The sequence below is a fragment of the Phacochoerus africanus genome, chromosome 4 (genome assembly GCF_016906955.1).
Source record: "Phacochoerus africanus isolate WHEZ1 chromosome 4, ROS_Pafr_v1, whole genome shotgun sequence".
NCBI classification, from domain to species: Eukaryota; Metazoa; Chordata; class Mammalia; order Artiodactyla; family Suidae; genus Phacochoerus; species Phacochoerus africanus.
In genome coordinates this window covers 101,246,485-101,264,888 of record NC_062547.1, presented here as the reverse complement: position 1 = coordinate 101,264,888, position 18,404 = coordinate 101,246,485, and the positions used below count along the sequence as shown (strand labels likewise).

The window sequence follows — 18,404 nt, the reverse complement described above, 5'->3', positions numbered from 1 at the left end:
CCCAGCTAACTCTTTTTAGCATATCAGTTTGTCTCACTCTTGATGTGCACTGAATTTTTTTCGTTCTAGCAGCATCTGGCTGCATAAGCCCAAGGACTCCATCAGTTTCGTTAATGAAAAAAGGAAGGCAGGCAACAGAATTGCAGATCAGGGAACCCAAGGAGACTGAATCTGGGGTCACGTGGTGTGGTGGGATCAGCCCAGAGCCAGTAAGATGCAATGATAGAGATGGGGCATGATGTTGGACGAAAGGCAAAGACAAGAAATTTCTCCAAATTCATATTTTTCCCCTTAAGCAAATCTGTTTTTACAGGGCCATAATTTGTAAATGTGAGAAAATGTACTCTGCTTTAGCCTACAGACAGTTACTTATTTTTAAAGGACGATTCAGATTTGCTCCATCAAAATTCTTTTATGTCTTGTGGAAAACAAGGCATAATTCTGTGGCGCACACGGTTGTATTTTACTCTCCACTATGAATTATTTAGAGCATCCCCTCTTTAACTGTATACCAAAACATCATTAGAGGTTATCTAATAGATCATCATTTCGTTCTCCCATTGAGGCTTGTGCGCCAATTTTCACCCTGTTATACTCTCCAGAATAATGAAACTAATTTGGGATCTTGCTGTGGAATTAAATGTTCATACAGATCCCACCCCCCTCTGAGACCATAAACATCTGCCTAACATTTATTATCGCCAAATAACCTTACTATTACCAGTACAATTGTCAGTGGAGGAGAAGAGTTTAGGGACTGGCAGAAATGTTACGGGAAGTAGTATGTTACCAGTGGTTTGTAGTCGAAGAAATTTGGCACCAAATAACCATCCCATTATTATTAGACCCTCCATTATTTTTTCTGATCTTGAGGATAAAACTTTACCTAGACAACTGTTTAGACTATTAGGACTTCCATGTCAGTTCTGAGGTACTTGTAGACCTTCTTGAGAAGTATTTGCCACTGTTATCATACAGATAGTTACCTTACATTTGTTGAGCCCTTGTCACGTAGAAGGCACTCATACAAGGCACTTTGCTAAGGGCTTTAGATGTGTTATCTCAATGGTCACACTGACGTTGGAAGGTGATTAGCATTTCCTCATTTTGCAAATGGGAAAACTAAAGCAAAATTAATTGCCAAACAACACTACACATCTAATAAAAAACCCGCCCAAGATACAAGTCCAGGCTGTCTGGCTCCAGAGCTCTTGCACATGCCCATGCAGGTGCATTTATGATCTTCAGCAAACCTCCCCTCGGATATGGAGCAGACAGCAGAAAGTGAATGTAAAAAGATCAGAGGTAGGAGTTCCCGTTGTGGCGCAGTGGTTAACGAATCTGACTAGGAACCATGAGGTTGCAGGTTCGGTCCCTGCCCTTGCTCAGTGGGTTAATGATCCGGCGTTGCCGTGAGCTGTGGTGTAGGTTGCAGACTCGGCTCGGATCCCGCGTTGCTGTGGCTCTGGCATAGGCCAGCGGCTACAGCTCCGATTAGACCCCTAGCCTGGGAACCTCCATATGCCGTGGGAGCGGCCCAAAGATATAGCAAAAAGACAAAAAAAAAAAATCAGAGGTAGAGTCAAGTCCTAAGAAGAAGCAAAGCCAAATAAGGGCATAGAGATGGCTGGGGTGGTGAGAAGGAACATACTTTAGACAGTAAGGTCAGGGGACACTTATTGGATAAGCTTTTCAGGTAGAGCAATCTGTGGAGCTGGTTGATCACGACAGAGAGGGCATTCTAGGTAACGTATTCCTTTTGGAGAAATGAGGTGCCCCCTCACTTCCCCCACAAATAACTGAACAAATGGGGCTTTATGCAAGGGGCTCAAAGAGGTAGGTGGAGAAGCAGGCAGAGGCTACGATAGCATAGCCTCTAGTCCCTCCTGCTATCTCATCAAGTCCATCTCTTGTCCCATCCTTCCTTCCAATCTGACCCTTCCCTTGAGACTGCCTTTCTTTCCAGACCCTTACGGTACCTCCTCTCACATTCTACCAGCACCCTCTTCCTAGCTCACTTGCTACTACTTGTCTTTCCTCTGCACCCTCACTTTCTCATTCCAGTCTCTATTCAGACTCTGGAACACTGTTGGCAAAAATCACACAGCTGTCCTTTTGTACATTCTGGCAGTCCTACCCCTGTCTTATCTCTGGGTAGCTCCCTCTTGTCCCCTTGCCTACTTAGGACAAAGCTTCCGCCTTGCTCCATTCCACTATTTGCTAAAATATGGCCCTCCCCTTTACTTCTCTGAAAAACCCAGACCATCAGGAACATACTTCAACTTCTCTAACTTTATAAATATCTTGATTCTGCCTCACCTCTATACATCCTTTGATTGGTGATTGGTGTGTCTCTTTTCCCAACCAAAGCAAATCTTTCTACCTAAGCTTTTGATCACATTTACCTTCTACACCATGGCCTTAATCTTTTAAATATTCCTTTTATCTTTAAATTCTTCCCCCTAAGACTCCCTTGTGTTAAAAAATATTCCTTCTTTACTATTGTGCTTTCCTTCTAAAGCATAGTTTGTACTCAATTGTCTCCACTTTGACACCTACCATTCACTCAGTGTACTGCAACTGCCCTCATCATGCAAAACAAACAACAGGTTATTAATGCTAACTCCAATTTTTGTCCCTCCATTCACTTACCCTCACTGCAGCTTTTGAAGCTTGGCCATTTCTCTGCCCTTTCCTAAAATCAATTTCTCTTGGCTCTTTGCCTACTTTTCTGATGATTCCTTCCTAGTTTCATTTGAGTGCTTCTTTTTCTCATCTCCTTCTTTAAATGTTGGTGTCTTCCAGAGTTTTGTTCTTGTCCATCTTTTCATCTTACACTCTTTCTTTGGGTGAATTCATCCACTCCTATGGTTTCCCCATTATGTTAATGACTTCTATATTAATGTCTTCAATCCAAATGTCTCTTGTATGTGCTAGATCTTAAGTAAATCCAAGTTCCTACTGGATGTCTCTCTTTGGATGTACTTCCAATGTTTGCAGTTTTCTCAGAATATCTAAAACTAAGTAAAATGCCTGTGAGTCATCCAGACTTCTCCTTTTTTTCTTAACCCTCTGTCTACTACCTTCTCCCTCATGCTATCTCCAATACCACATCATTAAGGAATGAATATTGTTAATTCTATTATTAAAAAGAATTTTTTTAAACACTTGTTTCCTAGACACTACCTCCTCTGCCTATTACTTTGATTCAGGACTTTGTCTTCTTCTGCCTGATCTATTGAAACATCATCTGCATGATCTCCCTTCTTCCAGCCCTAACCTTCTCCAATCAGCTATTCTCACTAGTGCACAAGTAATTTTTCTAAAATTTGAAATAGCTGATAAAACTCCTGTGCTATAAACTCCTCAGATTCCTCATTGCTAATACAAAGTCCAGACTCCTTAGAAAAGCATGTCTTGGTGCCCTGACCTAACTTGTGCATGCTCCTCTAGTTCACACAGTGGAAGATATGGAATGGAAATAGAACAGCCTCATTTTGAACCCTATTTAAGGAATTTTGTTCTATCTGAAATTTAGTGAGGGGGAAAAAATGCTTTCAAAGAGGAGATGGTATATTAAAAGTCTAAAAATGTCACAGTACATTAAATTAGAAGGTGTTATACTTGGCAAGACAAACAGTGGAGAGGCAGGTCAAATTTGGAAATGTGAGGGTACAAGAAACAGGATATAGGCTGAAAAGACAGGAGTGGATTTTCAAAGTAGAATTCCATTCTACATATTATTTAAAAGATGCCAACTTTCCTATAGTATGTATAAAGAGAGATAGCACTGCTTTAAACAATTCCATTTCCAAAATGTTCCCAGTTGTCACTCTTAACTCTATGTAGGCAAATATAGTCCTTTGTTATTATAAAATTTTTATTAGCCACGCTCTCTACTAAAGATTTTATGTAACGAATCCTTTCTTATTAACTCAAGATTTATTGTTGAATTTTGTGCCAACCTAGAAAAATGCTACAGTTACTTCTCCAAGGATAGTTATAGACCAGATATTCTGGCCAAATTGTTCTAATTTTGAAATCACAGGTGTATATTTTACAGTTAAATTCTTCTTTACCCACCTTCTGTAGGCACTTAGAAGCATGCAAAATTAATGATAAATTCTCATTAATTGTTTATATTTATGTCACTTTAAAGAGGTACCTTTATGCTAAACATTTTTACTTTAATGAAGCAAAAATGACAAAATATTGACATTTGTTGGATCCAGGTTGAGGGAGTTAGATATAAGTGGAATTCATTTTATTATTCTTCTTACATTTATTTTTAACAAAGTTTATAGTGGGAGTTTATTAAAAAGTTAAATGATAATGGTATTGTCGTACCCTCCTAAGTGTAATAATGATTGTTACGTAGAGGCCTCTGAATCACTTATTAACATAAATCCCAAGTGGATTAAGTGGGTGCATTGTCTATCCTGGCACAATACCACTTCCTGTAAAGTCAGTAACTTTGAATACTAAGAAGAGAAGTTTTGGTGATCATCATAATCATAATATTTCCTGTATATTCTGAGATAATTATTTTTATTTTCCTAGGACTTTTCAGCATGGCCTGGATGATTCTGCTTCAGATTCCTTAAAACCATCTTTCAAGCAACCATTCCATTGGCTTTCTTGCATATCACATTTCTACCCTTCTTTACTCAGGTGAGAACCTCTAGAAACTATACTAGTGATAATTCTATGATTCTTCTGATGTTTGATAGAAATTTTTATCCGTGGAGGTAAATGCATCTTACAAAAAGAACTCAAAACTTTTTAGACTACACAGATAAGTCAAGAGTGTATTTCTCTTTTTTAGCTCAAGAGTTCAAGATACAAGCCTCATAATCATTACAGTAACATAGCTTTACTAAAGTAATGGAAAATGTGAATTTTTGGAATTTAGGTCTATTTTAGCTAATTGCCTTGCCATTTAAAATTCATCCTTCTTGATCTATGACTGGGGATTTGACAGTTCTCCAACTAATTCTTTTTTCAAAAGAAAAAAAGTCATATTGGATAATTCATGTAACTAACTCAGAGCCTGAAATAAGAGCTGAGAGAGAAGTAACTTTAAAAATTAGGAACAGGATCTTTCACTTTTAGTATTTAATTAACAGCATTTAAACATGAAAAAAAAATCATTTAAAGCATAAAACTGAATCACATGTCACATTTCTACCCATCAGAGTAATCTGATGATATTTTGTGATGTTACATGGAAGGTCAGTTTGATTTTTTGATGAATATATCACTGGAAAGTACCTTTCCTTGTATATGTGGATAAATATATCATGTAGAGCTGAAGGAGATATTATTAATCCCTGTATTAATTCTTGATTCACCTTGGAAATACACTTTTGGTGATTTCACCATCTAAATTGGCTGACTGTATCTCTCTCTTGAGGAACTAAGAGTCCTACCTCTGAAAAGAGGGAGTGAAATCCTCATTAAGAAATTTCTATAAACACAACAGACATATACTGTTTACCTATCATGTGCCTGTCCCCATATTTGTAATGGGGAATCCAAGATCAATGAGACATTTTCCCTCCTGCCTTCAAGGACTTCAGTGTATTGTTGTTACTTTCTCTACATATAAAACATTTTCATCTCTGAATAATTCCTTGATTGATTCTTAGAAATGGAATACCTTCCATACTCTGTCATCTCAATACATTTCAGTTTGCATGTAAATATACTCTTATGTCATTACGTATTAAATAGCTGACTTTAATATTCATTTTTGCAAAAATAATAAATAACTGGATCTTTTATAGTGAGAGTTAAGCAAACAACCTGTGTCATGTTGATGAGTTCTCAAACTTCCAAACCTATTTGTTCTCCATGTTATTATCACATTTGCTTTAATTTATTGTTATTACCTGCTTTTTATCTTAATCTGTAACCATTGGAGTTACCCCCTTTAAGCATAACTCTGTAAAACTTCCATCTCCAGGCTTGCTCTGTTCAGCCCAGCTAGGGGCCTGGGAAGTCAGCGTGTAAATGTGTTTATCTTCCAAATAACTTATATTTAACTTATTTCTCCTTCCTATACATCTTCCAAATAACTTATATTTAACTTATTTCTCCTTTCTATACCTAAAGCAAGTGTAAATGTAATATGGCTTTTCTTTCTTTCTGCTTGATTGTGGCAATCAGTCTTTACTATTATCCCAACACAAAGATTAGAACATGGCAGTAACTACTCAGTCACCCCATAGTGGAAATGCAATGTGATACAAGTTTTCTGGAGGGAAGTTTAGTAAACTGTATCAAAAACCTTAAAAATATTTATACCTCTTTATCCAGCAATTCCATTTTTAGGACTTGGTTATAAGGAATTATGCAAAGCTGTCCAGAAAGTTTTATATGTTGGAGTTCCCGCTGTGGCTCAGTGGTTAATGAGCCCAACTAGTATCCAAGAGGATGCAGGTTCAATCTCTGGTCTTGCTAAGTGAGTTAGGGATCCAGTGTTGCCATGAGCTATGGTGTAGTTTGCAGATGTGGTTTGCATCCATCATTGCTGTAGCTGTGGTGTAGGCTGGCAGCTGCAGCTCCAATTCGACCCCTAGCCTGGGAATTTCCATAAGCTGTGGGTGTGGCCCTAAAAAAAACAAAAGACAAAAAAAAAGGAGGAAGAAGAAGAAAGGTTTGTAGGCAATGTTATTCATCTAAGCATTATTTGTAAAAGAAAAAAAATGGAAATAAATTATCTCACAGTATGAAATTACACAAATCATTTGTGCATTAGCCATTCAATAGACTTCTGTAGAGACATTAAAAAGGTTAATTTTGAAAAATATTAAATGCCAAATAGTTGTGATTTATAGTTAAGGGAAAACTCCAGGTTAGTAATTATGACATCACTAAAGCCAGCCCAGTTTTCAGGGTGATAACTGTGAACCCGACCTGCTGAGCGCTTCATGTACCTTATCTCCTTTAAACCTCACACCGGTCTTTCATTGAGAGTAAAGTGATGTGAAGGCAGCAACTTTCCAGAAGAGAACAAAGTTGGGAGGCCGACTCTGAACCTAGGCTTGTCTGCTTCCAAAACTCAAGATCCTGACAACCGCACTTTCATCTTTCAAAGGGAGAGCAGTGCAGGGTGATGTCAACAGGTCTGCCAAAAAATCTAAGACTGTCAGTTATTCATTTCTTATGTCAGTTTTTCACTCTTTTTACGGTTCACCTTGTGGGAGCTCTGATATACTAGTGTATAATGTTTATCTCCAAAGGAGGGTTCTAGTATGCAGTTTCCCCAGACTTGAAGGACATGGGAGCCCCTGTTTTCCCAGGGGATAAACAGTTATTGGAAGATGGGACACAGTTGAGAAGTGTTGAACTATGCCATACTACTCTACACATAGCATTAAAAAAGCATGTATAGGAGTTCCCGTCATGGCTCAGCAGAAATGAATCTAACATCCATGAGGACGCAGGTTCAATCCCTGGCCCCACTAAGTGGGTTAAGGATCTGGCATTGCCATGAGCTGTGGTGTAGGTTGCAGACGCAGCTTGGATCTGGCATTGCTATGGCTCTGGTGTAGGCTGGTGGCTACAGCTCTGATTGGACCCCTAGCCTGGGAACCTCCATATGCTGCAGGTATAGCCCTAAAAAGACAAAAAAAAAAAAAAAAGAAAGAAAGAAAGAAAGAAAAAAAAAAGTAAGTATAGAAAAACAAATAAAAGATATAAACTCTATACTAGAGAGCTTATAGTTTACCTATTTGTATGGTAGGGTTGTAAGCAATTTTAATTTTTATCTGTGTATTTCCCTATAATGAAAGCAGCTTAAAAATTAAGGAAAAATAAATCTCATTTTTATTGCTCTTTTATTCATGTGTAGTACCCTCTAACCTCTAAAGAGATTATTTCTAGCTCAATGACTTACCTTTACTCCAGCACTCTATGTCCAGGTGCTCTTATTTCTTGAACAACCTGCTGTATTCCTGTAACCCCAGCATGATGTCCTCAATAGATCCTTCCTTTCACTCTCCCATGTCCTCCATGCATGGTGTCTTTTCTAGAAGGAGCACATCATTCTTAAGCATTCCCAGGGTAGAATCTTGATTAAGGTTTCCATGATGAGCTGCTTTTTGCCTGTTCCTAGTGGATTGTCATTTTCACTTGGTTCTTCCTCCACACTTCTCTTAGAACCAGTCTTTTTCTCCAACCCATTACAACAGCATTGGTTGATTTTACTATTATCTACTACGTTTTCATTATATCATTCTACTGCTCAAGAACTCGTAGTAGCTTCTGCCTCACCCACACTGCCTGGCTTGTTTCCTGAACACCCAGCAGTCCTCTCTGCTCCCACTGTGACTTTCCTCTTTTCTTTAAGACACAATTGTTCTATATTTTAACTTTTATTTAGTGCTTATTTTCATCTTTGGGCCTTTATTTAGGTAGTTACCTCTTCTAAAATAAAAGCCTGTGGTTCTCTCTTCCGCCTTTTTAAATTCTCCACCCAAGTACAGTATGAGCCCCACTCCTCTGATTTTCTGACACATATTTTCTAACAGTTCCATATAATCTGCTTAGAAAGACATGATCCAAGTTATTTATGACCCAACATGTTCAGAGCAGTGGTACAATCAGAGGAGCCCAGTATAGCAATAAAAGTAATTTCAGAATAACTCAGGTTATTGATTTGCATTTTTCAAGCATCTCAATGGGAATTCCTAGACCACCATCATGTAACCTTAAAAATCTTCAGCTTTTCATCTATTTTCTCACATATATCACCTTTTCTGTGTGTTTTTCACACCAAAATTATCCTCCAAAATGCCATTCCTTATCTTAGCAACTAAAACGAACTGTTCAGGGAAATACACAAGGGTTGGATGATGACAAACTAAAAATATATTATGCTTTTTTTTTTGAAAATGTAAGACTGAGACTAAAATATTTAATATCATGATGTATCAGTAATTAAATCACCTATTTGCTTATTTATTTACATCTGTGCATTGTTTCAGAAAGATTTAAATTGGCTTTTAACCGTACTAAATGCATTAAGATAATGAATTAAAAGTAGGTGGGAAGAAAGAACAAGGAAGACATGATATTAAGATTTCAGAGTTAGGAGTTCTCATCATGGCTCGGCAGTTAAGTAACCTGATTAGCATCCGTGAGGACAAGGGTTCAACCCCTGGCCTTGCTCAGTAGGTTAAGGATCCGGTATTTCCATGAGCTGTGGTGTAGGTCACAGATGTGGCTCTGGTTAGACCACTAGCCTGGGAACCTCCATACACCATGGGTGCAGTTCCAAAAAGACAAAAAAAAAAAAAAAGATTTAAGAGTTACAAATGCATAAATAATTGTATGGACAATAGATTTGTCTCTCAGATTACTAGAGGAAAGACTATGTAGTATATAAACTGGTAAAAATAGATTTTTTTATATTCTTCTGTAGAACCCCTGGAGTTGAGTTTAGAAGAGTTTGCTTTAGGGAAAATATATGTATTTGCAAAGCAATAAGTAAAACGTACTTTATTTATTATCCCTAGCAGTGGTATAGGCTAACATTTGTGCACTGATTTAGAAAGGGCAAGCAGTTTCATACTAGATTAAACTAAGGCATGCGGAGAGTGTCTTAATATCAAGGTGAATACTATGAGAACATACTGTGCTTTCATACAAACGTTCAAAAAAGAATAACTATCTTAGTCAATTATGCTTTTTAAAAAAGTTATCTTCCCAACTTTCATCATCTTGTGGTTGTTTAAACATTTCCCAATACTTTTCAGGTCATTTTTAGCTAAGTAGGTCATAACCGCACACAGAATCCAAGTAGTATAATCAATGTGAGTAAACAGTCCATTCATTTTACACTGCTCATTTTCTTTTATGATGACAACATGATGTTTTGATTCATGGCCAGTCCATTCTGAGCTGTAGATATTTCTTTCTGCTATGCTTTTGTTTCTATTATGGTTTTACTCAATGTAATCCTGTTTTGGATTTATATGCTTTCTCCCCCCCGCCCCCCACTATATTAAGCTACCTTTGGCTTCATTATGTTATATGCTATGTGGGTCTTTGCTTTAATCCTATTTACCAAGATATGTTCACTCTTTCTCTCAACAAATGCATGTAAAATTTTTTCTGCAAGTAAGGCATGTATTAGGTGTTGATGGCAAAGAAAGAGGTAGGCAGTGTAATTTCTCTGTCTCCTTTGCAGGTTCATCTACTTTGACCTGGCTGTTAAATATTGAATGTGTTTCGCATTCTGTCATAGAACTTTTTCCAGGTTAAGTCACTCATGCCTGTGGTTTCATGTAGTTCTGAAGTGCCTCCAAATTCAAGTCTCTAATTGTAATCTCTATTACAAATCTATATTGTCATAGGTGTGAATCATACATGAATATCTTATTCAGGTTTATACCTGGTGAACACAATGACATCTCAAGCTCAACATGACCAAAAATGAACCTAAGATATTCCCTTCCAAGTTGATCTTTTTCCATTTTACCCCATTTTGATTAATTGTACCTGCACACTATTGTATAAGCTAGAAATAAGAAAGCACTGTGAACACTTCCCTCTTTCTCTCCTACCAGATCCAATACATTCCTCAGTCTCACTAATTTTAGCTCCTAGTATCTACTATGCATAGTAGCACCTTCACCTTAGTTTGAATCATCATCTCTCTCCTGACTACTGCAATGACTTCTTAGTTTTCTTCCCATTCATATGTCTCCAAACTCCAGCCAGAGAAATCTCAAACCCAAATCTCTTTTCAAAACTAAATTTTATCATATCACAGTTATAGCTCAAAACCACCCATGAATTCCCCTTTATCCTTAAACATACAGAAAAAAGTTAGCATGGCCTGTAAACCTGCATAGATGTGGTTTCCCACCTCTGCAACCTTTTGTGATACCACACTACCATGTGATTTATGGTCTCCGGACATTAGCTTTTTTTACCTTTCCTTGTCATCAAATGTTCCTTTCTGCCACAGGATATTTGTACATGCTGTTCCCTTTCCCTGAAATGTTTTCTTCCTGTTCACCTAGTTAATGTCAACTTATCTTCATATCTCCAATGTTAGTTCTGTAAGGAAGCCTTTGATCAACCCCAAAGACTTCTTCTTACATCTTCTAATAGCATCTTTTGCTTTTCCTTCATTGAGTTTTTCTAGTTGCCATTTCACCTTTATTTGTATGATCATTTAAACTGTATATTTATTCACCACTAGATTATGTAAAAAATGGTGATTGCTTTTTGCTTACTGCTATTGTCTCCATAGTTCTGTACACAGAAATCAGTCAGTGAATACTAGTTTAATGAATAAGTGAATTAAGGAACAGATGAGTTATTGTAATATCATTTCAACTATCGCCCCATTAAATGATACATTTAACCCTTTTGAAATATCTGATCTGAATGGTAAAGCTCAGTGATGGGAAGAATGGTCTTGTTGAGGAGGTGATTTCTGTTTTTATTTTACTTTTTTGTCTTTTTAGGGCTACACCAGAAGCATATGGAAGTTCTCAGGCTAGGGATTGAATTGGAGCTGTAGCTGCTGGCTTATGCCACAGCAACAGCAACACGAGATCTGAACCGCATCTGTGGTCTACGCTGTAGCTCCTTAACCCAGTGAGTGGGGCCAGAGATCGAACCCACCTCCTCACGGCTACTAGTCAGGATTGTTACCACTGAGCCACAATGGGAACTCCTGAGGAGGTGCTTTCTACTATCCTTAGGAGAGACCATTTCAGGATGGGGACAGAAAAGAAGTTTGGTCTCCCAGCTTCTGCTGACAGCCTGTTCCATAGGAATGAAGAAAAAAGCTTAGAGCACTAGTACTCTGATGAGGTGCGAAGCTTTGACATGGAGCCAACAGACTGGGAGAAGTTATGAGAGATTTTTAATACTGAAACTCTTATGTGGCTGTTGCAGAATGTGGATAGCCAAGCAGCTGGATTTTTGAAAAGATTTTCAGAGAAAAAAAAAATCATGTGTTTCTGGAGCAGTTATTAAAAGAAGTGAAAATGTCAGGAGAGCTAGGTACTTGATATACCTAGATACCTCTTCATATCCTTCCTTTTCTATTATTCTTTAAAAGGTCCATACAGATAAGAATATAGCACTGGAACCAGCAATGAGATAATAGAAAACACCTATAGGTTGTCACATTAGACAGACACAATTTGCAGACTTGTATAGTTTTGTGATCTTGGGAAGTAAGTTAAACTAGATAAGCTTCAATTTCGAAATATAAACTATTTTGTAAGGAGGTTTAGACATAAATTATCTTATTGATCTCCCTGAAAAGAGCATGTAATACCATTGTCTACCTCTCCCATCTTGAAACAGCTTCCTTTAACTTTTGCAATATTTTCTGAACAGAATCATGAGGACTTAATCAGCTAACATGCCTATGCAGCATCCAGTGCCCAAGTGCTTACTGAACAATCATTTAATACTGCTTTGTGAGTAAAGAGGTATAGTTTCAGAAAGTGACAGATCTTATCAATTATCCAAACATGTTAAAAGAACCAACTACAAGTGTGATAAAGTGGAAAGAACATGGAACTCTTTTCTCACTGGGTCTCTGCACTTATCAAAAATGTGATGGCAGAGGAGACCTTTCATGAACTCTTGTAACAGGGTATTTATTACCTGGTAGACAAGGACCAATAATAGTTAAAGACTCCAGGGAGATAGCTTCTGCTCCTCTAAAGGGATGATTGAGTGCTTCAGTAGTACCCAGTGTCTTGGAGACTTAGGTTTGAATTAGCACTTTTGGAGGTGTCCAAAAGTGATGGTTGACATGGAATATTACTTTTAAAGTCAAAGTTAGATTCTCATGTATTTTTAGAAATAGGATATGCTAACCTGTGTAACACTAAAGTGTGGAGCTAGGGCTTTGAGTTTGGGGCACTAAAATATCTTTGGGTGATTTTTGAGAAATAGGGCCATCCCAAGTGAAGAAGTTTAATTTACTAAAATCAAGAAATAATTCAGGTCTTCACAGGTCGAATGCCTGTCCTCTTAAGCTGTACACCAGGTAATGTAGATACCATCAACTTAGAAAAAAATGAGACCCTAAGAATGTCAATCTTAGGGTGGACAAGTTATTAAAAATCAAGGCAAATCCTATAAATAGATATGCAAGTGAATCCCGTCTTATTTTTACTTTATTGAATTATCTTTTTTTTTTTGTCTTTTTATGGCCGCTCCCGTGGCATATGAAAGTTCCCAGGCTGGGGTCACATCGGAGCTGTAGCCACTGGCCTACACCATAGACATAGCAATACAGGATCCGAGCCGCATTACCTACCCACAACACAGCTCACGGCAATGCTGAATCCTTAACCCACTGAGTGAGGCCAGGGATTGAACCTACCTCCTCATGGATGCCAGTCAGATTTGTTTCTACTGAGCCGCAATGGGAACTCCTATTGAATTATCTTTAATTATAAAGATTATAGAGACTTGGCTATACCCATTATAGAGATTAAAATTATGCAAACATTTTCAATGTTATAACTACATATAATCTACACACTCTTGATTAAAATAATGAAGAAAATTTTTTGGTTTTCTTGCCCCTCAACTTTTCTCTCTCAGGTAATAAAGAGAAAGATGATGGAAATGTTCTAAATATTTCTCTTTACTTATTTTCCTAGAAAGATTTTGAAGGATTAGTTCTGGAAAGCAAGACTAGTTTATTAATACAGGGCTTTTCCACCTCTGCTTTCATTTTCCCATTTTAGGGCTTTTACTCTCAGTTTCTCTTTAGTTATGCCCTTGCCTTTGTTCTCTGAATCATGTAGCTTATGGTCTCTGGTATAAATTTGGCCCAGTAATCCATGACAGGAACCATCTGGTCGAAATCAGTCCTAGATATCTTGAATAATATGGCTCCAATTTGGGAATCAGCCTTGAGACCGCAAACTTGAGTTTGGGTCCAAAACATGGTATCCTCAATCAGGAGGCTGAACAAAATCAAATATCCTCAATGCTGGAAAATATAACTTACTCACTGAATATCAACCATGTTGAATGGAAGGAAACATGGAATAGTGGAATAAACATGGGTTTGGAAGTCAGAGAAACCTGGGTTCAAAGTCCACTTGCCGTATTTATTGGCTAAATGACTTTGGACAAATTTCTCAGTATTCCTGAAACACCACAAACATTAAGTGAGATGAGTCCTAAGTATCTCCATGCATGTCTTATTTTGCATTTCTCCAAGAAGCAGATCCCAAGACAAGGACTGAAGTGAAAGCAGCTTATTTTCTAAGTGGAGGAAATCCTAGAGTGCATAAGCGAGACAAAGAAAAAAAGACAGCAAATAAAATTAGTGTAATCAAGCCAACTACCATAGGAGTAACTAGAATTTAACCTTCTAGGGAAATTCTTGGATCCAGTGTGAAAGGCACATCTCAGAGTTATCCCACCAAAGGAGCAAGGAGGTTGAATTATTTACTAGCAATTTCTACCAGTCATTGGTTGAAGACTGCTCTGGAGGTGTTAATTTGCTAGCACTTCCAACCTGTCTTACTGGAAGGTAGAGAAATGCAGGTTCTGACAGCATAAGGCAGGTCAGTGTCAACTGAGTGGTGAGGGCAAAAGGATGTATAGACCTTGACATTTGGTCTAACTCTTGTATCCCTGAAATCCACACATTACTTATCATTGATTCTTTAAAGTGATGGTTGGTCAAAGGTTTTATTAGAATTGAATTAAAGGACAAGCAATTATTCTTGAACCTGCAAGAGATAATTATCATTACATTCCTCTACCATTTCCTCTAGCCTCCCCTGAACCTCGGCCGTCACATCTGCTGGTAGTTGTTGCTTGCCCAGCATAGACACTGGGACCTTCATCTCCGGGTGTTGAACCCCTTACTACCATTCCTTATCAGAATGTGGTTACTTTAGTCACCAATTTATGGTTATTACCAGTTACGAGAGCATCAGGAAATACCCTGGTGAATCCCTTGAGTTACAATCATACTCCTCCCTGCAACCCCATATGCAGTAGTATCTCTGGCTCCTCAGTGATAACCAGTGTTATTACCATTACAGTATAGTAGCTCCTTTCTTTGCCTGCTAGACTGCTGGTGTGGGAATTAAAAAAATAACTGGATGGGAGTTCACATTGTGGCTCAGTGGTTAATGAATCTGCCTAGCATCCAGGAGGAAACAGGCTCCTGGCCTTGCTCAGTGGGTTAAGGATCTGGCATTGCCATGAGCTGTGGTGTAGGTTGCACACATGGCTCGGATCCCATGTTGCTGTGGCTGTGGCATCAGCTGGCAGCTACAGCTCTGATTCGACCCCTGGCCCGGGAACCTCCATATGCCATGGGTGTGGCCCTAAAAGGACAAAACAAAAATAAAAACAAAACCAAAAAATAATTGAATGGCAGCTCTAACATTGAGCTTAGTGGAATTCTTAATGGTCCCCTCCTAGGGGTGAACATTCCCCAACTCACCCCTCCACAGAAATCAGGATTGCCCACCCTGCCCACCCACCCCAATCCTATGCAGGATTATGGGAATGGAAAACAAAATTCCCAGTGGATAATTAGGAGCACTGGTGAGGGGATGGCTCTTAGAATACTTAGGAAGGAACTTTCACCCATGGCTCCTGGGCCCATGTAGTTTATCTTTTCGGGGCATAGAACCATATAATAGCTCTTCATTCAAAGTCAGTTTCAAATCTTGAAGGACAGTGCCCAATGCCGCCCGGTGTTATCTCTAAATGGTGCATTTCAGAGTCCGTTCCAATGTTTCCCTAGTCTGACAGCTTCTGCATGTTACATAAATAGCAGGAGCGGTGACTCCCATGGTCCTGTGGCCTGAGCAGTGAGGCTGCTCGGATTACAGCCTGAACCTATTACAGGGCCTTCCCTTGCCTCGTGTCCCACCCTCGGCTGTGATGAAAAGTCAGGTGATTGTGCACTGATATAGCTTAGATTTTTTGCCTTCTACTGTAATATGAACACATACTTAAAAAATGCAGAAATTACAAGTTAATCACTCGATAAGTTTTCACAAGCTAAACACACCTGAATTCAGCCAAGATTTTGCACGGAGATTCTATAAAAATAATTTGTTAGATTTATAAACTAATAATGGTTGAACCCCATTATTGCCTGGATTTAAAAAATTCATGCCCCGGAAATGTAGCTCTGATTAGAGAATAAGCCTAATATAACCCAGCCATAAATTCACCCTGTCTCCTAATTCAAGATTTATGAGCTCCAGTGGATTTATAAATTTCGTTCTTGTCTTTGTATTATAGTGAAACTCAACATGTACATATTTGATACATATATAAAAAATTTCCCTTTCTGTCATTTTTTGTAAGGCTAATCTCACTTTCACAGCTCCACCAGCTCAGAGGATGAGGGAACATATGCTTCTCCATATGCCCAACACAGACTCCTCAATGCATTTATTACTGGGAGCTTAGTGATTGAGGAATGTTTGTAATATTTTATTTTTCCTTATAGCGAGTCATTCTACTGTACATTTCAGAATCTGTGATAAGTTGAAACATCTACAAATTGTGGTACCTTTCAACAAACAGCTTCCCATCTGCTAAATGAGAGGTTTTATTTATAACCAGGTATTCAGATACAGTGGTATGAAATGACATTCAAATTATTTTGTCTTATTACATATCTAAAGGACTGAGCAAACACCACTCCCACCTCCAGTTCATTCTCTACACTGCAGCCAGATCAGGAAACACATCTGCCTTAAACTCTTCAAAGGTCCAAAGTCCCCATCTTGGCCAATGAGGCCCTCCATCAGCTAGTGCCTGTCTCCTCCTTCTAAGTGTTTCTTAACAATTCCCTTCCTTTTCTAAACACCATCACACTGGATCTTTCAGTTCATTACCATGTATCCTTAAATCAGCAATCCACTCAAGCCAACTATGCAAGTAGGAAATGTTCAAAAACAAAGTCAATTTTAATACACAACTTATTACCAACCGGCTGCTTTTCACCTACCAAACCCCGAGCAAATTTCTCGAAGTCAGTACTTGGGGTTTAGGATGGAAAAAGGAACAGCTGTTGTGAGGATCTGCTTCAGTGTTTCAGTTGGAAGGGCTAATCTATCTGGTGGATTCTTCCTTGAGTAGCATGTTTGGAACCACTGCAAGAGCCAGACCAATCTGGGACTACCCAAAGTAATTCAGAACCACTGAAATGACAGACTTGATTCCTCTGGCCTGAGAGTTAAATAGATTCCCTCTTCTCTCTTCTCTACCACCCAGGGCACGTGTTTTCCTAGCTAACACTGCTGCACCCATTGCTAGGGAGTTTCTCCGTTTAGAGTTGTGTTATCAGGGTCTCATGGGGGAAGCCTGAGTTGGTAGAAAGTTTAGGTGATTTTGTGCATCATAAAGTTGTGGGATGATCTAAATGCCAAGCCAAGGAGGAGGTGCTTTGAAATTTCAATTTGTATCCTTAGATCCTCTCACTTTTGTTTAAACCAACATTTTGGCAAAGCATCCTCTTTTTAAGAGTTTGTCTACTCGTTTACGAGCATATGAGTCAATAGGCTGACATTTACAGAGCCCTTAAATGTTCACTGGTAAGAACTTTGGTGTATAAAACAAGTGTACTCACGGGGCTTGAATCTGAGTGGAGAGATAAAGCTCTAATTGATGAAACAATAAAGTGTTAAAATCTGTATACTTGCCTCAAATGCTTTAACTCGGAGTGAGAGAGACTACTATGAAGGGAATTTTTTAGTGAAGTCTCCATAGAAAAAGTGATACTTCTGCTGCAAATTGAAGAATGGATAGGATTAGGATAAGTACATTGTCATGGAGAGGTTGCTGCCCAGGTGACAGCCAGGATGGACCTGTCAGGGCACAAAGGCACTGAGGCAGAGATGATAATACCAAGGAGGCCTATTATTGCTCCTTGTGCTCCAGAATGTGCTTCCTTCCACAATGATTCTCAAACATTAGGGTGCATCACTATCTCTTAGAGACGGCTTATTAAGACAAGGATTTCTGGGGTCCACTCCCAGAAACTCTGATGAGGTAAAGCCTGGAAGTTTGCATTTTTAACAAGTTCTCAGGTGATGCTGATGCCATTGGTACAGGGTTCAACCTTTGGAAACCTTTGGTGGAGAGTATGTTGATAATGGGATGGTTCATCACTCAGCACATTTCATCTGGAAATGATGCTGCAGATCTTCTCTGTCAGGGATTCCCTGTGTTCTGCTTTCTTCAGGCTAAAGCATGGCGATCTTTCATTCACAGCTTTACATTGCTCAACCACATCATTCCTGCCTGGTGCCACCCTGTTTCCACAATTGTTAACGGCTGAAACCAGATTGAGTTTGGTCTTTTCCCACCCCCTTTTTTGTTATAGTTGTAAACTGATTTCAGATGTTGTGACCTTTAGCCAA

The 18,404-nt window shown here is 38.6% G+C and overlaps 1 protein-coding gene across 4 annotated transcripts in view; it reads left to right on the top strand.

Moving 5' to 3' along the window:
- The window catches only part of KIAA0825 (KIAA0825 ortholog), a 402,395-nt gene that overhangs the window by 123,893 nt on the left and 260,098 nt on the right, over positions 1–18,404 (top strand). For all 4 annotated transcript variants that reach the window (XM_047778295.1, XM_047778296.1, XM_047778297.1 and 1 more), the window contains one exon: positions 4,561–4,671. In XM_047778295.1, the coding sequence (XP_047634251.1) occupies positions 4,561–4,671 (111 nt within the window). The remainder of the gene's footprint in view (positions 1–4,560; positions 4,672–18,404) is intronic.